Source organism: Rhopalosiphum padi, chromosome 2 (genome assembly GCF_020882245.1).
Source record: "Rhopalosiphum padi isolate XX-2018 chromosome 2, ASM2088224v1, whole genome shotgun sequence".
Classification (NCBI taxonomy): Eukaryota; Metazoa; Arthropoda; class Insecta; order Hemiptera; family Aphididae; genus Rhopalosiphum; species Rhopalosiphum padi.
In genome coordinates, this window is record NC_083598.1 from 77,507,130 (window position 1) to 77,531,154 (window position 24,025).

General features: G+C 27.5%; 1 protein-coding gene across 1 annotated transcript; it reads left to right on the top strand.

Moving 5' to 3' along the window:
• The first annotated feature begins 1,855 nt into the window (after window positions 1-1,855).
• Window positions 1,856-23,444, top strand: LOC132919762 (proton-coupled amino acid transporter-like protein CG1139). The gene is made up of 10 exons (XM_060981584.1): window positions 1,856-2,017; window positions 2,223-2,296; window positions 8,531-8,650; window positions 12,366-12,516; window positions 15,137-15,258; window positions 16,261-16,345; window positions 16,597-16,869; window positions 17,806-17,984; window positions 18,859-19,031; window positions 22,244-23,444. Exons 2-10 carry the CDS (start codon window positions 2,250-2,252, stop codon window positions 22,483-22,485), a joined length of 1,392 nt encoding a protein of 463 aa, XP_060837567.1. The 5' UTR covers window positions 1,856-2,017; window positions 2,223-2,249; the 3' UTR covers window positions 22,486-23,444.
• Window positions 23,445-24,025: the final 581 nt, after the last annotated feature.

Genomic DNA, 24,025 nt, shown 5'->3' on the forward strand with positions numbered 1-24,025 from the left:
TAATAATATAACAAACAAAATAAAGTAAAATAACATCCCCTGTTGGTAACTTACCAATACTTAAATAAAATAAAATAAAACAAAATTAAAACATATTAAGGACATCACATCAAAAGTTATGATAAAACAAAAAACAAAATAAAAATAATTAATATATCAGCATTTTTAGTAACTAATTAATTATTACTAATACTAATTTAACGTAAATTAAAAATATTCACAATATTTTTTTTTATATTTTAATGGTTTTTTATTTATATTGTTGATAACAATAGAGATGGATAGACCACTACGACTTTCCCTCCAAAACTGATCTTGTTATTTATGACTTCTATAGTTCTATTGAAGTTAGGAATGATATGTAAACAATTTTTAATTATAAAATAAATATAAATTAAAAATTTAATAATTTTTTTTGTTTATGAGATGATGACAATATAAAATAAGTTCGTTTTGAAAAAAATCCATAATCAAAATATTAAAATTATATTACAACTACAAAGGAAAAAGATCATTTTGATAAAAAAATGGAAAAGGAACGTTTTGCTCAGAAATTAAGGAAATAGTACATTTTGCTATGAAAAATTTGTTTCTCCTATGATGCTGACATATGAGGAAAAAGTGTATTTTGTAGGAAATTGGAAATAGATCATTTTGATTTAAACGTACACCTAAAAAAGGAACGTTTTGCAGAAAAACGCGATTTTCGATCGACTATTCCATAGGGAATAAGTGAGGTTAGCCAAAAATTAACCTCGCCATTCGATTTCCCTCCATTATTTCTATTAGAATCAATACCTAACTCGATTTTATTAAAAATGGAAAAAGTCCGTTTTGAATTGAAACCTCTCAATTATTGTACCATAATTATTAATCGTATCAGTCGTACTCGGTTGTTGGTATATATAGAACTAGGTTCATAGAAAATATTTATCTAAATTGGGTATCTTGTAATTAGAATGGGAAATTATTTACGATAACATTTCAAGGAATGAAATAAAAGTTGTATAGAATATAGATATCAGAACTTGACGTTTTGTACCACAGATTTCTATATAGAAATGTCAAATGTGTAGTATAAAAGTCTATATTTTGTACTTTTTTTTCTTACCATTGTAATATTATAAATGTTATTTTTAACAGTTTACTATGGAAATTCGAAAATAAATGCATTTATTATACATTTTGTACTGTACACTCCGTACTCTATAGCTAACAATACATGATATTAATGTATTAATTTACTTAAATTTTTTTTTGTTCGTCAAATGTGCGTGCAAAATGATACTTCTGTCCCTCGAAAGATTATTCGTGGGTGTAACACTACACCCACATGACCTCACTTCCCCAATAAATGCCACCACTGAACCGGATCATATATAAATTCAACTATAGAAACATGAGCAAGCTAATATTGCGAGTGCTGCCCAATAAGGATGTTAAAAATTGGCTGGTAGTTCGTCGTCACCGCGTGACCGAGAAACGGACGGGATAAAATAAAATAGTGTATGATACGACGAACCATTATTATTATTACGGTTGTTATTATTTTTGCCATGCATTTCCCCGTTTCACAGACACGTATAAATATAGGTGCATCTTCGGGACATCGACAACTACGATAATGTATGCGTAGGTACGACATTGTTTGTTAATATCACGAATCCGTCGCGGTCGAAATGAATGGGAAACGTGGGTCGTGCAGCCCTTTTTTCCCGTCGGGCTACCCGCGATCGCACAACGTCAACAACAACAATAATAATATATCGATCACGGTCGTTCGCCACCGCTGCCGCCGCTGGTGCCCGATAGTGGGGCGCATGCTCGACACGAGACTGGGACGAGTGCCGCTGCACTACAACGAGGCTACCATACGCGTTCAGTAGTTGCGGTCCGCCGGTGAGCATTTATTGACATTTCGGTTATCCGTCGTCGCGCGCGCACGCACGACAGTCTACGTCGGTTTTTTCTCTCGTTATCATATATAAAATTCGTTTTACCGCCAAAATTTCCAAAGGTGAGACTCGGTAGATCGTAACACACGAGACCATAATATTTTAATGTTATTGTACTGTACAATTATTGTTGACGGACAATCTCATTAATATTGTACGCTCATTACATGATTTTATTGTAGTGCACGTGTTTCGATTTCTTATATTATTCTCACACCACCACTATCACCCGAACATCTTGTTAATTAACGATTGCGTTTTTTGCAGGTACTTACGAATCATCGCAACGGCGACATGTCTGAATCGCTTTCGCTGACCGGTATTGGACCCCCGTCCGGCACGTGAGTATAATGATAATATAATACATTTTTATATATATACATATTTATACGATACACTTATATTATAATGACATGAGCATTTTCGTCTTTCTACCCACTAACGTGTTCGCGTATTTTGTCCGTTAAACAACCGCTGTTTTACGGAGGGTGTGGTCATAGGGGGGTTAGATATTGTATTATATTATTATATATACGCGTCGTCTACAACTGCGCATTTCAGCCGTACACCACGATGTTTACTTGCGTGAGAATACGAGTTGGATGCCGCAACACTATACTCACATTTGTATTATTAACGCCAAAATCGTCATCGTGGAATTCGTTTTCAGAGGTATTTCTTCACTGTGCTCTATTGTCCGTTTAGTCTTAACACGATTCACGCATTACGTCCCAGCTGGATGTAGAAAAATCGATACAAATCGAAAGATGTTTACATTTATAATACGTGTTTTGAAAATGTGGGCACACGAAAACAAAACACGGCCTGTATCACTTTTACCTACCTGGTAAACCAGTTTTAGGTAAAATTCTTTTGGTAGTTGTAGACGTGGATGGGAGAGTGGGAGCAGGTAGGTGTAGGTCGTTTGGGTCGAACAGTTTTTAAAAGACCGTGTGTTTGGGCTTTAAATGCACTCTTGCAGCATACGAGAATTTGGACGGAATAACATACAACCCGTACCAACAGCAAAATATATTTTTATGCTCGACGACATGGATAAATGTCTGTTTTTGCACAACAACATGCCTATTTCGTTTTTATTTAAAGACATTGGATGGACCGTTTGTAAACGCGTTAAAAGATACGAGATCGGACGTTTGGGTAAAATGAAATATTTTCTTTCGAAATGCTCAGTGGAAAACGGGGGACAGTAATCATTGGTACATGTATTAAATAAACTAATTGTAAAACATGGTTTACGATCATTAGATATACACTATTTAGCGGTTGCATTATACTTGCTAATAGATATTAACTACTATTATGCAGTAAATGAGACCAATTCAATGCACGGACGTTGTGACGTGTGTATATATTATTTTATTTCACGTGTGCGTTATAGAAACAAAAGATTAACAATGAATATTGTAATGAAAAATATTATGTTAAAAGGTTAAACGCATTATTTTTACCAAAATATTTGTTTTATTTTATTTCTATTCCAATAAATTTTTTATATGCAATGGTAGTATGTACTATCATTGATTATAAATACATTATTAATAGTCAATGGTACTATGTATGATGTTAACTTAATTTTGGTCAATTATTGTTAAATTGTGCTATTAGGTCAAAAATATTTTTATATTGTTTACGTTTGCGTAAATATGATGTACATTAGTAACTAATAATATGTTTTGTGTTCACACTTCAGAATCTATTAATATTGTTTGTTGTGATTAAAGAGAATAGAGCCGATCATTATTTTTCTAATATACTAAAGTGTTGTAATAACAAATTTATATTATCATATTATAGTTGTGTGGCTTAATAATAAATTTCATAAATATTGTATTATTATTAAATATTTCTGAACTTTGTACCAGGTAGTGATTGTTCATATTCGTTAATATTCGAATGTCCGATCGGCATTAATTGGGTACGTTCGATCGATGATAAGATCATGGCTATCGATTACGTGTTATTCGTAATTTGTTTATTTTGGGGTCGACAATAATGTTGGTTTGTTTCCTACAAAATAGTTGCGAAACGTCCAAGCGGGTAACCGGATATTGTATCCAGGAATTTTTGTCAATTGACAATGTAATAAATAATAATTGGTGCTTGTCCGAAACATTATCGTTCAATGCACAATATAGTTATTTTTAATTAATGGCAATAATTGTGACATGATACTGTGTATTATACTATGGTTTCTTGATATTTTGTCTGTCACACTACTTAGCAATTAAATATCCAGCCTTTTTCACGTTTTAGTTGTGGCTATTTTTTATTGTTTGGCGACGAAAAGTTTTCTTTGTAAAGATGATATTATATGAATACGGTCCTCACTTTCCGTTAACCAGTTATAATTAATTTGCATCTTTCTCACCAGATTGTGAATTGTCAGACTGTCCGTTTTTTAACCGTTACTAGCGATTGAATTGTATAAAAATAATCGGATTTAAAGGGTTCATAAAAAAGTATCCTAAAAAAAAAATACCAATTTAACTCATTATTGCCCTTAGAAATGACATACATTTTTTTGGTGGGTCAACTAGTAAGAGAAAAACGGTGGTTTAATTTTTGGAATTTTTAAAACTTTTTTTTTTTATATATTATGTCTTTTTATTATTAAAAAACTTTTTTATCTTAATTAAATTAACAATTACATAATATTGTATATTATATGTATATAAAAAAAATACTGAATTTAGACACGTATTTAATTGAACGTGTACGTCATATTGTTAACATAATTTATTTACAATTTCGTTGAAATTTTTAATACACGATTAATTTTATGTATTTATTAATATTTCTATTTTCAAATTAGCTAATATTTTTTAATTTATAATTTTTTCAATAATAATCAATTATTTAAATTTAAATTAAATTACAATATTTAATTAAACATGCGGGTACATTAGTTTTTTTGTTTGTTTACCGTGGGTTTATTTTCCGACTAATATTTTGGTCTACCATTATTAAATCATGTGTTTCGTTGAAAAAACATATTTCCTGAATACTCATACAATTTAATATCGTCGTCGTATTATTACCTTATAACTGAGGTTTTATTTTGATGAATTTATTGAATATTTACCTCTATATTTATTATTTACAGTAGGTAATTTTATTTTATGTACAATAAGTAAACGTTTTAACGAATACAGCAGCATTGAGAATGACAAAAAAAAAATATTTATAGCTGTTACATTAATAGATACTCAGGGGAAATAAATTAATAAAAGTGTACAATTAACAACATGATTTGAATATAAATAAATAATTTCTTAAAAGGTTTTAACTTAACTGTGATAATATTAAAGTTAAATATCATAAATGTGAATTATATTTAAAAAAAAAATTGAATCGTGTTTCACATTTCTGATTTATTTTTAACTGAATTAATTTTGTTTCCCACAAATTTATCGTAAATAATGTACTCGAATTTAGATTTAATTAAAATGACAAAATGTTCCTCGATTCACAGTATTTTTTAAAGCATGCTCAGTAATTAAAGTTATTATAACTGTCTTATCAATATAGATACTTCAATATTAAAGATAGTACTTGTTAATTGTTTTTATACATTAGATAATTTCTAAGTTCATTTAAATGCGATTAAATGTACCTATTCTTTTTTTGATAACGCTTATCTAGCCTATTAATATTATTAATTTTTTATTATATATATATTATCTTTTACAAGTCTTTTAATATTAAACTTTTAAATATTTATGCATTTGAAAAGTACTATTAATTTAATAATATTTTGACACCTCTTCTTTAAGTTGACAATTTAAGCATTTTTACTGCTGCATTTGATTATGACTCAAAAATATAAAATATTAAAAAAAATAATATAAAACCAATACATTTATCAATGCTTAAAATTTTAAACAGATTATTCAACTTGATAAAATTTAATTAAAATTAATTTTAAATCTATAACAATGTTTTATTTATCGATAGAAATATTCAGTAAACCGCCCAATTTTATTTTCTACACGAGAAGAATAAAAAAAAATAATAACAAATATTTGGATATTTTGCAATTTATATATTTTGCTTTAAGTACAACTTTTGTTAATTTTTGGGGTGTTGCCATTGGTTGACTTTCACTCTCACGTCTTCTGATTCCTTACTTCCATCTTGTACTAATTGTTTATTGTACAGATTGTAAGTTATCATATTTTAGATTAAAAAAAAATTATTTTATGTCCTATAATATGTGTCAAATGACCTTTTGACAATTAATACATTGTCAACATCCAAATTAATTTTCACTAAAACGTATTCGACTGTTTTTAATCAATTCCTCTGCGGCTCTGCGTCAAATATGTCAAATATCTATTATTAATAAAATATGTATATCAACTGAGAACTTCTCGTTTATTTGTGCCATATTACGTATTATATTTAATATGCTATGTTTAGGATATGTATAAACACTATAAACAAGAGGTGTCCATCCAACTACATTTAGTTGCCCAAAATTAGAACATTTATAAATTCAATAAAGCGCTGTAGAAAGTCTCGTCACTGTAAATATAGTATTATGTGTAGAAGATTACACTGTAAAGCGATTGTGTTGTTGTAAGTCTTGTAACCATAGAATCCTGGTAACTGGTAAGTATTCGCTTGAAAGTGAATTCGCCATTGCGAAATTAGATAATTAATTTACGTTAATATTTAAATTGTAAATAAACTATACCGTCATTATATTTGAAAATATTCAACCTATTAAGCTTTTATTTAGTTCTATTCGTACCAACTGTTTTAGATTCAAAAAAAAAATTACGGAGAACAAAGTAATACCTATTATTTATTTATTTTTATTATGTTAATTTATTATACCTATTAATTACATTATAAATTCCAAAGTAATTGAATCATATATTATAATTATAATTGTAATAAACTATTAGCAAGTAGAAAGGTTAGTACTATGATTAAATAAATGTCTACGAATTATTTAACACTTGATACAAAAAAAAAGAATGAATTTCTAAAACTCATTTTTATAATATACATTTCTTTTACTACTATGGCTTTTTTCTTTTATTTAATTCGACTTTATACGATATTTTAATAATTAAAATATTTATGTAGTATATACTTCAAATCAATGATTTTTTTTTCTTATTAAATCGTGTATAAAAAATTAAACGTACAATTTGTGAATTTACAATTATAAATAAATTATATTTCAATTTTAATTGCATCAAAATATTTTTTTTTCCATACATTTGTTCCGAAAAATTTTATTCTGATTTTCAGTTAAATTCAAATAATCATTTATATTTTTAAATCAATGAAATATTAATTATTGTTTGCTATCAAATAAGTTTAGTAATTAGTGGTGTTGAGTTATATTTATTAACTGTTATTTACAATTTCTTCTTTAACATACGTTAAATGGAAATAAAAATATATACTACATAGTACATAGGTACGTACAACAATAAGTACTAGTTTTGTTCTATGAAATAATGATGATACGTCTCTACGATTTTATACTTGAAAATAAAGGAAAGGAACGCGACCAATGGTTGCGATAAACCATGGGGCCCTGGTAGCCACTTCTATGAACATGTCACAACGCAACATGCCTAAAAAAAACTTTTTATCTATCTAAAAATTCGATCAGTATTACTTATTATATTTCTTTACAAAGCGTATCGTTTTAAACTTATTATTAGTAAGTGTTAAATTTGAATGCAATGACAGGTATTAATGTATACGAAAAACGATTCTGAACGGAGACGATTTGTCAATCTAGGATAATTAGTAGGATATATTTTACTCGATTTCGTAAAAAATAAATTTCATATGCTCATAAAATTTTTTCTTTATTGACGTTGGAATTTTTTTTTTACAGTTATTTGAAGAAAAAGTTATATAGAAAACCTTGTATTGGGTTTTTCTAACGTTAGATATATTTTGAAAATTTAATCGTAAATAAATAACGCTAATATAAACATTTTGTGAAAATTTCAAGTATTTACAGTGATACATATTTTTTCGAGTTAAGCAAAATCAAAAAATTGATTTTGTTGAAAATGGTTATGCGTAAAAATTCTCGTTTTTCCATTACTTTTTCATGGTTTTTTCTGACGCTTTTGAAAACTACTGGAAATTTTTTACTTTTGACCCCCTAAAGTACCAACTAGATTCAATTTCAGTCAAGTCAAAAATCAAAGCACTATTACTATGTGATGACAGACAAAAAAAAAACACATCACTCTGTTTAGAATCTAAAATATCAAAACATTTTGAGAGTTTAATTTTAATATACCTATTTATGTAAAAATTGTTGTTGGTTTTTGAAAATTATGTACATTTACCTCTGTTATATATAAAATGTATATAAATAAACTTGGTATATTAATTAATCAAAAGGATTTGTGGAAACTAAAATCGTTAAAAAAATTGGAATTGTGATGGAAAGATAATCACATGCATTATTTTATATATGTATATAATATATGTGTGCAGTAGTTACAGATTTCTTTAGGTCAGGTACCTACATCAATTAAAATTAATTCATATTTTTTTTTTATTTTTAGCAAAGAACAAAAATCAAAATCATACGCGGTGAACGTACCACAGGAAAATGCATCGCTCAACGCCAATGGATCTCCACCATACGATCCTCACGCGCACAGGATACTTGAACATCCCACTACGTGAGTTTCATTGATTTGTTAATAATTAATATTACCATTGTTAAAATATTCAAAATCACAAATCAATGTAGTAAAATTTTAGTTCATATACTAGTACTAGTAAAATAGTACAATTGATGATTACACATTTACATCCAACAGTTAAATCGAATAACGTAGTTACTTAAATTAGTTTTATGATATTTAAAAAAAAATGTAATATTATAAAGGCGCGTGAAACTAAATACCCCTGTTAGAATTAAAAACACTTATTTTCAACTCAAAATATCGATCACTACTTCCAATTTTGGGAGTAGTAATATTGGTGTATCATTATAATATAGCCATACCTGTTTATCATAAATATTATTATACATGTTACAGTCAACGTATGAAGTGTAAACCATAAAGCTAAAAAAAAATAATTATATGACCAATTTGTATGGTTGTTAAAACATAACCGTGTTATCGTTATGGAACTAAACAAAAAGTCGTCATAATAGTATAATACATTATTATTTATTTAACTAATTTTAAGTTTTAACGAATCAAATAGCATTGGGGATAGTGTATACTTAAAAAATACCTCACCTAATAAACTGTCATTATTTGTGTTGTGGTGTTTCAATAATAAGTAGACACTATTATAGATTTTGAAATTTGTTAGTCTACGCCATTACTCATTATTGTAGGGCTTAGGACTTCTAGTACTTAAAAATTTCAAAATATTATGCACTTATGCGCTCAAAACTATGCTCTAAAAATTTTAATTCAATGATCATTAATTGAAATAAAAGTTATTTATAAGAAAATATATATTTAAATGAAAAAGTGAATTGATCGAAAACTTAAGTTTCTTTTTGTGCCATACACGTTACGAAAAAACTAGGCATGTGTGCATGAGAATATATTTACAAATTACAAATCGTGACGGATAACTAAAGTTTATTTCTTACGAGGTATGTACGAGGCCCAGTGTTATTAGCTCAGATACTATCTTACCATGGCGAGAATTTTTTTTTATACCAAAAATGTTTCAAATGTGTTTTTATTTATTTAAATTTATTCAAGACTAACTGATATATTATATAGAAATTCCAAAATGTGTTCTCATTTGTTCTAATATAAGTATACCTACTTATTGAAATATACATTAATAATATATAATATAATAATGATAAATAAAAATATGTAAAATTAAAGGTTTATTAAATTATATAGGTATCACTCATAATTGCTTACTGAATAAATATTAAAAAAAAACTAGAAGTTTTCAGCTCTAATCATTAATTATTGTGAAATATACGCCGGATATTTTATTAAAATGTATTTACAAAAAAAGAATCTGCACTTATAATATAAATTTCTAAATTATCAAAAATATTCAAAAAACTATTTCCTGACTTTTATTTCATACAAATTTCTTAAAATATGAAAATATTTTACACTCTATCTAGCGAGCCAACCTGCAGGGAGTAACATAGTATATTTCTTAATTTCATTGCTTACCACTTCATATCACGTATGCGTGATCAATAATATTGCAGCTAGTAGGTATTATACTATTATAATTTTTGTACATGCGTTCCGCAATAAACAATAATTGTCATCGTTTGAAGACGTGCACGGCCATCAGATGAACAATGTTATGGTTATTGCTTCTTAGTTATTATATTATAATATGCAATACTTGACTGTGCACGCGTTCAATCCTACCATCGTGTTGTATGATAATAATATACAACAGATATATATCGCATATGACTTTTATTTAAATTGAGAACTCGCGCACAGCTTAGTTCAAATCGATAGCGATGGCCCTTCAGATACACTCGTCTCGTCTGACGAGCGTCGTACTAAATAATAATATATCGATAATTATGATTATTGCCACTACCGCTTATTCGATGTTCATCGTATGTATACAGTTTATTAAAACCTCGATTAAAACTATAATAATATATGTGTGTATACTGTATACATAAAATCGTTGATGATAATAAATCGTCGACGTTCATAATTATTAATTATTAATAATTATTATGCGTTAATTGTTAGTTTTACTGTTGAAATGACAGCAATTCGTGTAAATATTTTTGTTTGTTATTATGTGTGACGTATACAGTGCAATAATAATATCACTGTTAAAAAATTATAATACATATATACATCGTGTCATTGTGTACAACTATGGTACAATTGACGTAACTGATAATGTCATGATTAGGGTTCGGAACTTGTTGCACTTAAAATTATCGAAATATACAGTCAAAATCATCAAATATGCAGCTAATTTTTTATTTTGTTTTTGAAAACACAAAAAGCATATTATAGTTATAAAAAATAAAAATAAAAAAAAGTGAGCAAGTGGGTATCGCTCTGCTGTATAATAGAGATGGATAGTAGGTCACTATAATGGATGTGTTAAATTTGAATGCAATGACAGGTATCATTGTATACGAAAAACGATTCTTAACGGAGATGATTTGTCAATCAATGATAATTAGTAGAATATATTATATTATTACCCATATTTAAATTGTAATATATCGTTATTTTACGCGATTTCGTAAACAATTAAATTTCATACGCTCATACAATTTTTTCTATATTGACGCTGGAATTTTTTTTTTACACTTATGGATAACCTTGTATTGAGTTTTTTAACCTTAGGTATAAATAACGGAAATTTTATGAATTTTCAACTACAAAATTATTTGTAAACAAAAATTACATTTTAAAGATTTTTTGGAAATCCAAATTTTTTTAATCGGCATTTAAAAAAAAAATGTTGAAAAATCGAAAATTTCAATGGTTTTTAAATAGTTTAAAAAAATTCTAAATATTTTGAAAATTTAATCATAATTAGATAATGCTAATATAAACATTTGGTAAAAATTTCAAGTATTTACAATGATTCGTTTTTGAGTTACAGCAAAATCAAAAAATCGATTTTGTCGAAAAGTGTTGTGTGAAAAAAATTTCCGTTTTTCCGTTATTTTTTCAGGGTATTTCCTGACGCTTTTGAAAACTACTGAAAATTTTTTAATTCCCCCCCCCCCCCAAGTACCAACTAGATGCATTTTCCTTTTCAAAGAGGGGCTGAAGTCAAAAATCAAAGCATTATTATTACTACTCCAAAACATGATGACAGACACAAAAATAAAAAATAAATATATAAAAAAAAACACATCTTTGTAGAATCAATACATTCACCACTCCATTCAGAATCTAAAATTTAATAATTAGATGGGTACATAATCGTGATTAACGAACGAACGTGTACCTACTGTATTTCATTTTGTCGTACGATTTATAGAATCTAGATGTCATTAGGTTTTACTACAATTATACAATTGTGGATAAAAATGTTGATTCTTAAACGACAAAGAAACTATTGTAAACAGACGTACGAGTCAGATACAACCTTAATTTATTTTAAAAAATATTTTTGATTGTTTTCCAATTATGATTTTTCCTGACAATTGTACGTACATACAAATTTAAAAAATGCAAAATATGCACAAATATGCACTTTTCCAAAAATATGCAAAATTAAACTTAGTATTTAGTAATTTAGTTTTTCCATTTCATAAACAAATTTATAACTCACCTAAAATAATTTATGACCTCTACAAAAAAACATGCAAATGCAAGTAGTCCCCCGAGCCCTAGTCATAATAGTATAATACACTATAATGTAATATATTTATGTTTATTCTTTCGCTACTTATAGAAATAACGAGACACTCATTCACTTGCTCAAAGGCAGTTTGGGAACTGGGATTCTGGCTATGCCCAACGCCTTCTACAACTCTGGACTGCTCATCGGAACCGTGGGAACCATACTAATCGGCATCTTATGCACGTATTGCTTGCACGTTTTGGTAAGTACCTACCGTTCGGATTGTGATTGTAACGTTTTTGTTGGGTGAAAAATGGGAATTGGTTATCACTATGCGTTTTGATGAATCCAATCTAAACGGATGTCCTCTGCATAATCGCATCGTGTTGCGTTCGGTCAGCAGAAACATCGGAATCGGGTGCGTCAACCTGCATCCCGAAAAAGAAATTTTGTACTTTTTTTTGAAAAATTAGTAAGCTATTTGTAATAATTTGTAACCGCAAAATCAGAACTTGAAACTAAGTCTTAACTAAAAAATAAATGTTTTCTTAAGGAATACTCAGTTGGTATCCCGAAATCAAAATTTCGATTTCATATCAAACTAGAAAAATAGTATATGTAGGTGAACCGCCCAGTTATTGAACACCCTCCATTAATTGAATATCGCTCACAAATGTTTTAATTTTAAGAAAATTATGTATCTAATATGAAAAATTAATTAAGTTATTAGTATGTAACTAATAATATGTTTAAGAGTCATTTGGTTTTTTATTGATTTCTTATTAATAATTTTAAAGTATACAGGTATACCAATCTTCCAGTCCAATTGTATAAATATAAAATAAAATGCCAATTTATGATTACTTTACAAAGTAAAAGTTACAAAAGTAAACAAATCCTAAACTGTCCAATCACTGGTCTGTTGACTCTATATGATTTGTCATCTTTTAAAATTATTTTTACTCAACTATCGAATCTATATTAACTTCCTTGACCCAATCACTTTCTTGATATACAAAATTATATTAATCATCTTAATTCAATAGTAAATTCTATAGTACCTATACTATAGATTATTTTAAATTTAAATTTAAGGATAATTGTCAAATTTAAAACCAATTTTCTCATGATTAATGTATATACTTATCGTTTATAAAATACTACGGTTATTGTTACATTGTTTGTTTACGAAGTTTCATCATAAATGATTATTGAAACATATTTCTTTTTTGTCTGTTAAATAAGATTGGTAACCTCTATACTAATTAACTAATTTTTGAAGAAAATTATCAAATCTGATTGGCATGGCGTCATTATTAAATACTCTGTTTTAGATAATTAAAATTACTTTATTAATTTTACTGATTGATGTGGTAACCAAATATTCCGATTACAACACTATACCAACAAGTCTTTTATTAAAAGTTGCTACATTACCATTTTCAATTGCAACGTCGGAATTAACTTAGTCAACGCTCATATTGGTAAAAACATTTTCGTGAAACACTACTAGAGAAAACCAATTAAATGGTCGTCTTATTAAGTGTTTATAGAAGTAATTCTGAAGTATTAAAGTAAATTCATGAAACATTCTAAATATATTTATTTTATAAAAAGAGTCAATAATCGTATTTGTATAAATTAAAAATTGTTTTATAAATTTAATATTAGAACGATTTGTATTTTATATTTATTATTTGTATTTGTACTTTAAAATTTTATGCATAACAAATTAAATCATTGTTTCAACAAGTTTATAAAGAAATTAATATTCATTAGTATATTTAATTTAATAAAGTACCTATTTAAAGGTAGGAAAAAGGTACTTTAGCTTATTGTAGATCTTTATATATACTATAATTATGTTATGTAGGTAAACATTTATTTTTTATTACATAAAATAACAAATTATAACAATATATTTGAAACAAAATTAAATTTTATATTGTATTATTGATAATTAAACATACTATAATTTTTTATAATTTACGGTTATAAATTATTAAGAATTGGTTACTAATTTTCTAGTTTGGTTTAAATTTATAGTGCAAGTCTGACATCAGCTCAGCATTCGAAAAAGTAGACACCGATTCAGGGTAGAGACTTAGGTTAAAAAATTTATTTTGTGGTTACTTATTATTACAAATAGTTATAAATTTAAAAAAAAAAAAATTTGCAAAATTTCACTTTATAGGGATGCCATGTTGACGGACCTGGAAGAAACGCGTCGCGAGAGCTGGTTATGTTTAACTACACTAGTATGTAATGTAAAATTAAAAATCCTATTCTTAATTATCTTTTGTGTTTTACGCGGCCGCATTGAAAACCTATTACATTAGTGATATCTATGTATGCTACACTAGTGTGTTACCGATTCCTGTTCTTTTCGATATTTCACGCCCTATATCGGGCACCGCTATATTATGATGCGGTCAAACTGGTCATGGGACGCCTGTTTCACACGTCGGCGGATAAAAGTAGTTCAGTTAATTTTTTAAAATTTTGATGGGCAGTTTTTAATAAAAATTTTTGATCGATCTTACATACGAAATTGTACAATATAATAGTATTTTATTAACAATAATTATTATGGTGTTCACTATTTTACTTATTTGAATTAGTAAGATACTACAATGCAAAAATAATATTATATAAGTTATAACATAATATTCTTTTTTTAATTATTTATAGTTATTTAAGCAAAAATGTATTAATAGCATGTTAAATTGTTTAATAACAATTTTAAATATTATATTAAGTAGGTAAATTAAACATTTTAACATAATAAAACGTTTAAACGTATAAAAGGGACCTTCTGAACGGTCTACAGACGTATATCTAAGTTTTTAATAATATACTTTTTTTTCCATTACTGACAATAGGTTAGATCTCAGTACCTGTTATGCAAGAGACTCCGAGTGCCCATACTCAGTTACCCGGATTCCATGAAATACGCCCTACAAGACGGTCCGGCCTTTTTGAGATTCGGAGTTCCTCTTTCTGCGTTGGTGATTTTATTTCAACTCTAACGATTATACCTATATTACGTCGTATAAATATCTGCTTGCTCTTAAAAATTACAATAATATATTATGTGAAACGAAATTTTGAATTTTTGATGGTATTTAATAATACAATTAAATATTTTATACGTATGAAAAATATCAAAGTTTACTTTTGAGTGACAAATAACAATTACTGAAAACAGTTTAAATAGTTCCAACTTGACAAATTATTTAACATTTAATTGGTTTATAGTTTAACTAATATTTTTTAGTTTTTATTTAATTTACTGAAATTAAATTTCTTATTATATTTTATTACAAATTTCAAAATTTGTGTTTTTGACAATATTTTTAGTATATAATATTTTATGAACGTAAATTCTGCATGTACCTAGGTCGTATACATTATTAATAAATTTTAACCTATAACTTTAAAGTGTTCATAGTTAATGATAATATAATCCGTAGTCAATTCTATACATTTCTCTCTTAACTAAATAATCATGTACCTATTACTGATTATGGTTTACGCTTGTATATAATATATATTGTACAAAAAATAAGTTAAATATATTTAAAAATATGCACTTTTATCTGAATACTATCATTAAAAATATTATAAGAAACTGAAAAATAAATACATGAAATTACATTGTGTAACTATTAGATCATCATAATATGCATAAACTTAAAAAAAAAACAATTCTAAAATTCTTCAGTTACCGCATATATTTATATTATATATGCAGTGCAACGCAGTAACGATATACTTCCTACGTGTTTTTGTCATCATTATTATGACCTTGGCAGGTCGTTATTTAGACCATCAAGCGACTGCTATTATAATATAGACCAATCTGTTTAAGCTTTTAAAAAGTTGAGAAAAATAAATAATCAAACCCATTCTTATATAAGCAGATTACCTATTTAGTAGCGTATTAGTAGTACTTAATTTAGCGCTGTCGTTCGGAAATATATAACGGATTTCCGTTTGTGTGCAGGTTTGTCGTTGACGGGTTCTTGATCGTCTATCAGCTTGGAATATGTTGCGTGTACATCATGTTCATCGGAACCAGCATCAAACAGGTTAGTGATTATAATATACATAAAGTTTTATTGCTTGTGCAAAGTACAAGGGCCGTATTTGGATATTTTACGCTCTACAGCCACTACATGTGTAAGCCGTTTGTCCACTAAACCTATTAAACGACGATTCAAGCCTCAGGGTCAACATATTATGTATATGTTTTTGGTGATATATGGGGGGGTTGCTATAATAGCTGTATATCATTTTAATCATAGCTTTCGTGTAAATAATCGTTTTTTCTGCTACACAGGTGGTGGACATTTACATCGAACCGATGAATGAGCGGTACTACATGTTGATGATTCTGATTCCATTGGTGGCCATCAATCTCATCAGAAACTTAAAGCTTTTGGCGCCCTTCTCGCAAGCAGCCAACATCATTACTTTCGTCGGACTTGCCATTGTACTCTGGTACATATTCACTGACCTGCCACCCATAACTTCGAGACCGTTGATCGGTGAACCGAGAAAATACACCCTATTCGTAGGCACAACCCTATTCGCGTTGGAAGCCGTCGGTGTGGTAAGTTTATTGTAGCTTCCGATTAGCTGTCAAAATAGTTCTGAAGTCTTAACATTAATACGTATATTATATTATGAGTCATAATTTATGACATTATGTACAATAATCGACAATTGAAATATTACTTTTTTCTCGTTGCAAGTATCATAATTATGTCATCGTTTGAACACTATATATTATATATTATGTTACCGTCATTGATGTTACGACATTGACTTGTTAAATCAGCTGATATTATAATTCGATTCATTGGCTAGTATATAATAATATTATATATTATAATACAACATCTAAATACAATAAATGGATTCGTACTTTAAAATGTAATAGAGGTTTATCACGTGGAAATAAGTTATGTGGCATAACTTATGTCCATACATGATCTCTATATAACAGTAATACAATTTAAACACATCACGTCCTTATCACAATCCTGTTAGTTTTATATTGACTAAATACTCTTAATTACTAATGACAATGCTTAATCATACAAATGACATTTTCATATTAAATTGTTGTTTGTATAACTTTAATTCAGCATTCCCTAAAGTACTTACACCAATATTATCAATGCCTATGAAAAATAATTAGAGTCAACATAGACTAGCTCGTTTAATAATGTCTATAAAAATCATTGATGGTAGTATTTATATATACGTGTAGATTTCTCCTACGTACGATATAGATACCTACCAATCTTGTGTAGATTTTTATGAAATTATTTAGATATATAAGTATTTTCAACATTTTTATGCAGACATAATTGTATATTTAATCACGTTTTGCATGAGTAATGCGTATTGCACAAATAAAATGAAAATTGAGGTTTTAAGCTACCTACATTTTTATATTTTTATTCGCCCTCCTAAAAATTCACCTTCTGACTATAAAAATAGTATTAATAATGCATATATATATATATATTGTTGTATATAGGTATTGGCGTTGGAAAACAATATGAAAACCCCGGCATCTTTCGGTGGTACAACTGGCGTACTTAACATCGGTATGACTATCATCACAATTATGTATGTTGGAATGGGCTTCTTCGGGTACGTCAAATACGGCGAAGATGCAAAGGGAAGCGTGACGCTTAACTTACCGAATGCGGACATGTGAGTTTTAATACATTTTTTTTATGTATATTCCGTATTGGTAGGTATTTGTTCATTTAAATTTTTCGTTAAAAGTATTATGCTTCAGATTACGGAAATTAAGAATGTTGGTTACCATTCAAAAAAAAAAAAGGTCTAGAGTGAACTCTTCAATTAACTGAAATCTGGCTTATGGGTAAAATAACTGAAAAACCTAATATTTTACCATAAAATGTATGGTAGTGTACAAATATTGTAAATTGTTTAGAAAGATTAAGTACAATTAATTGTTATATTATACATCATCCTATATATTATTTATTTTTCCAATCTTCGTTCGTTTAGATGAATATTTTTTATTCCTAGACTATTATTTAACTTTTTACTAGTATTATTTATCCAATAAAAATAACAGTAATTAAAAAGGTTCAAAATAAACCAGATTAAATGGCGATTATCGAGTTAACATATTGTTATTAATTACTCGATTATTATTTAAAATTTTAAAATATGTGTAATTAAAATATAAATATTTTACATTTATATTTTATATATTTTAAATATCTTATAGTGATCGAGGAAGTATATTATACTGACAAAATATTCAGATTAATTACATAAAAAAAAAATCGTATTTTTTTTTCTTTTAGTTGCAATAAAATTAAATATTGTAGTAGGGGGAGGGATATAAATAAAAATAAATAAATACAGGTGCCCACCGAAAGTTACAATGTTCCAGTTTTTTTTTGGATTTCGTGTGTAAAAAGATGATTTTGTTTCAGAGGATGAAGGAGTCAAACAGACTAATGTGAACTTAAATATTATTAGTCATAGAAGCCTTTCCACTATTATGTACATTGTATTATACATTTTTTACAACTGTTATTTGTTTCAGCCTCTCGCAAGCGGTCAAACTCATCTTTGCGTTCGCTATATTCATCACATACGCACTTCAAGCGTACGTGCCGGTAGATATCATCTGGAATACATACATGAAGAAAAGAATTCAAAACTGGGACAAGACGACCATGGAATATCTGCTCCGCATATCCGTTGTGCTCATTACGTGTAAGTATAATAATAAACTATAAACACAAAATAGCTCTATGTGTTGCTGCTGGTTACTTAAATTGGAAAAAATGACTGTAGGTCCAAAAAATATGTTTAATTTTTATGATTTAGGGGTAGTCCATTTTTTTCTCTAGGAGGAAAGGAAGAGTTAATTATTTGTAAATTGTCATTATTGTCAAGTTATAGTTTAGCTACAAATATATTATAACTAGGTGCTTACTGCTTAGATACGTTCACGAAATTCCAACTAACAACACCCGCGATAGGTAATTTTTTTAATATACACATATAAGGTTGATAAGTACGGTTTATTTTAAAGCCGTGTTAACTTAAATGTGTTCGTCAAGATAAATTGGTTAAAGATATTTAATACAGGGTGTAACAGAAAAAATTGTCAGATGTAATTAACCAACTTGTAATAAATTTTATTTTAATCAATCTTATCATAATTTTAGTTTTTAGTTACTTATTTTACGCAATTTAAGCCCAATACCACTTCCAAAATGTATGGGGTTCTCTACGTATTTCTATAAATACTATTTCTTTTCCATTTAACACTCCTAAGATTTTTAGATCTTTTTAGCCCTATCTTCCAACTGTTACATAGGCTTCCCCCTAAAATGGTCATATTTTATGTCGGCTCTATTTCGTGACTTAAAATTTATTTTAATATTTCATTCTTTCTCTTCATAAGTCCCGACCACTTAACTCCGATGCTTACACTTATTGTATTTTGCTTGTTAAATGAAGTATTCATTTCTTTGTTAGATATTGTCTCATAAATGTTAAATATATAACGTGCCGTATCGATCGTAAAATATCATAAATATTATAGAATTGGACATAAAAACATAATATTAAACCTACCCATAATGTTTAATAATTTGTAGTTATACAGTCTAATACAGTCCTATAGGTACCTCTATCTATTTTAAGAACGAGTTTTCTATTTATACTATTATTTTAAATTAATTTTTGGCATAGCAGATTTATTTCAAACCTACCCGTCATCGTTTGTAAATTAAATCCATCGGGAAATGTAAATATCCAAAATAAAGTAAAGAAAAAAATAATTTTTAACCAGTTAGAAATGAAAATATAGACGTTAAGTGTTCATTTTTACCGTTTAATTTTGTCATAAATGTTTTACATTTGAAAATTATTTTTTCAGCAAAATTATATAGTTGTATGCATTCATCTAAATAATTTAAAAAAAAAATTATTTAGTTTTATTTTCAGTCCAACCCAAATGTGTTTTTAATACTTAATGATAATTTATACATAGAATCGTGTCGTACATTCGTCTCGTTTATCGACGAGTACATGTTATTTGTTAAAATACTATGGTATAGTTATTAGTCCTTATCATAATATTATTATGATAACATTGCAGTTTAAAGTAATAGTATAGAATTGTATATAATGATTACACTTAAAAAACTCATACCTTCGGTATGATATTGTTAATTGCCAAACATTCACTTTGAAGTAAGTCGCTCGTGCCAAATGTCGACGATCATGTATATATATATTTTATTTATACCGATTGCCAACACGCAAATGGTTTATAAGTGTATAACATAATATATTTTGTTTCCAAATGTCGAGCTTGACAGTCTACAAAATATTATAATATACTAGGACCTATATTTAATATGTAATACATCGAAAATTCAATTACACAATTTCAGTTGGATACAAAACATGTAGTAACATCCTACGTCGTAATGTCGAATGAAAAAGTTGAATTTCATATCCTGTTTTTCACGATTGTCGTTTACATCTTCTATGAATCACAATGTGTATAATTTATTTACTTATAACGGAAGTAATCTCTAATGTTTTATATTTTAAGGAAAGTCTTAAAACATGTTCTTGATAGTCTAACTAGGAAAAAAAAATTAACATACCTACTTAATATATAGGTACTAAAAAGATGCTTGCTTACACTGTTAGATTATACTGATTATAGTACTATTTTAGAAGGCAGAAGTACGTACATTGGTGGCCAATTGATAGATAAGATTGTATAGACGTAGAGTAATCAAATTCCTATTTTTATCAGGCTTTCAATATCATGAATATGAATAGATTATTATTATTTGCATTCTTTCAGTTCTTTTTTGTCGATGTACCTATGTGTATTTTTATAACGTTTCATATAGGTTTTATAATTTTTATCATGTACTATACATTATATTATAAAACAAATGGGAATATGTACTTTAACTCTTACAGAATATTACGCATGATAATGGGAGGGCCATAATAACAAGTTAGGGTTGTGGACGAAGGCGGGTGGGTGCATTTTTATCCTTTAAAAATATTTATACGTAAAACGTAAAAAAGTTATTATGTATAGTTATAATAATTATTTATTTTTTTTAAATGTATTAAATTATATATAATATGTCTTAAGCACATAGTAAAATCAGGCTAAATGTCTATTTTAAGTCAGGCAAATACTTGTAATAAAAATGAAACATTTTGTATTATTTTAAAAATTTAATGTATTTTTATTAACTATTGTTATATTATAAAAAAAAACCTATGTATTATTTATTAATGTGTAAAATACATAGGTATATGAAATATTTTTAATTTCGTGTCCTTCGGTACTATTGTTTTAAAATTTAAATTATAAATAAACATAAGAAATTACTAATTAGGTGTGATAGTATGAGTATACCTAAATAAAAAGGTTATTTTAAAATTATAAATTTTTGTTAATTTTTAGTTATTGTTTGTTGTCATGTGTTATTGGTTGGTGGAATTTTCTGGAACATTTCACTTTTTTTTTAAAACAAAAACACCGAATGGATTTTTTTTATATATAATAGGAATATATAATTAATAAGAAAAATATTGTTACATTTTTAAAATAATACAAAATGTTTCATTTTTTTTATTTGCCTTACCTGAAATAGGCATTTAATTAAATATATAGGCGAATAGTAAAATTGAATAAAAATTAAATTATTTGACTTTATGCCTACGACAGTACGACATATACATAGTTTATTTTTAACTGATAAATAAAATTACTTAAAATTATTCACCGTTGCAAATCAATAGCGATTGATTACACACGGTATTGAAAACACTGGCAGTTTAAGACATCTTTAAATCGAAAAATATTATGATTACTATTTACTAATACTGAAGTGTAAACTATATATCTAATATTTGTCTTAAATGAATGTTTGCAGTCCTGTTGGCCATTGCCATACCGCTGTTGGAGCTGTTCATTTCGTTATTCGGTGCCCTGTGTCTGTCCGTATTGGGTATCGGATTCCCGGCCCTTATCGAGATCTGCGTCCTGTGGCCCGAACGTAACTTCGGCCGCTTCAATTATGTACTCATCAAGGACATCATATTGATCATCATTGGCATTTTAGCCCTGGTGCTGGGCACGTACATCAGCTTGCAGGACATCGCCAGGAAGTTGTAGTGCGAATACAATATTGCATGATTATTTTAGTCTATTAAGTTATTCCCTTTATTTTGCGAAGAAAAGTTTTACTGGCCGTGCCTATAATTTACTATTATTATTATTATTATTATTACGATTGTGACCATACTTTTATTTCAGTTTAATTAATTTATTATTTAAATTTAATTTTTGCGTGAACGTAAATCGCGCGTGTTCACAGGGTCTCGTCGTTTCGAAGTATATTGTACTTTAAAAAAACAACGAGGTTTTTACGTTTCACGAAGTATTTTTTTTTTTTAATTTTCTGATATGCCGTAACTCGGTGGTAAAAAATCCGTCGGATCTTGTGTACAGTTCAATAACGGAATTCGTGATCGATTTGATCAATACGTTATTTTTAATCACTGAAAGGAACAGTATCTTTCCCATACGCATTTTTCGATAATTTTTTTTTTCAATGATAGTTCTGATGTTTATATTTGCCTCCGCCATATGTAGCGTTTGACACTAAAATATAGGGCGAGAGTAGCTCAATTTATTTTGTAAAAAAATAATAAGAAATTACGTTATTAGCATGAGGTTAACATTTTGAATGATGACAATATTTTATTTTTATACAATAAACGGATTTTTATAGTGCCTTTAGCCAATAAACTATAATAATAATGTTAAACTTAATGAATATTATACTGTTTAGAAGGTGTTATGAATAGTTTTATATTATATCTTTAAATTTACATTATAATTAAAAGAAGAAAACAATATGTGCTGTTACTGACATCTTTCAGTACTCCTCTATTTTAAGTTGAATTTAGTGACTGAAACTCTATTAGTAATAATAATATGTTTGTTATATTGCAATAACATTGTTATGTTCGGGCAAATGTGCCCATAGTAAAGCTGATTATTTTTAAATACTATATAATATTAAGGTTTTATAAAACATTGTGTAAATAAACACTATTATTTAACAATAATATGGTGTTTTTGTGTTCAATAAGTGCATTTGAATAATTGTCTAGTTTAATGGTATTAATTTATTATTATACTTATGCAGATACGCAGACAAATATATTATAAGAACTTCCTATTTCTAATCGCTCATTTAAATATCATATTAGTGATATCTGAAAACTATAAATATTAAAAATATATGTTTTATACATATAGTCTACAGATGATGATAATAGGTCTTTCGTCATATTTAATAATTTAAGTGTTTACTATTATAGTATATAACTGGACACTTATAAAACAATAAATATTTGAAGTGCTATTGTTTTGATGTTATATCAAATCCTACTCAATAAAGTTGAATTAATTTAATATTAATTTAATATTTATACATATTTGCATTTATTAAAATCTTTAGTAATCTGATCCCTTGCACAATTGTATCGTATGTTTTTGAAGTTGTACATAATAACAGTATCAATTGTAATTGTTATTGCACAATAATTTTAGGTAGTGAATATGTTATCGTAACAAATATAATTTATAAAATGTTATTATTGGTTTATGATTAAGTCATTATTCATTAATAACTCAGTATAATATA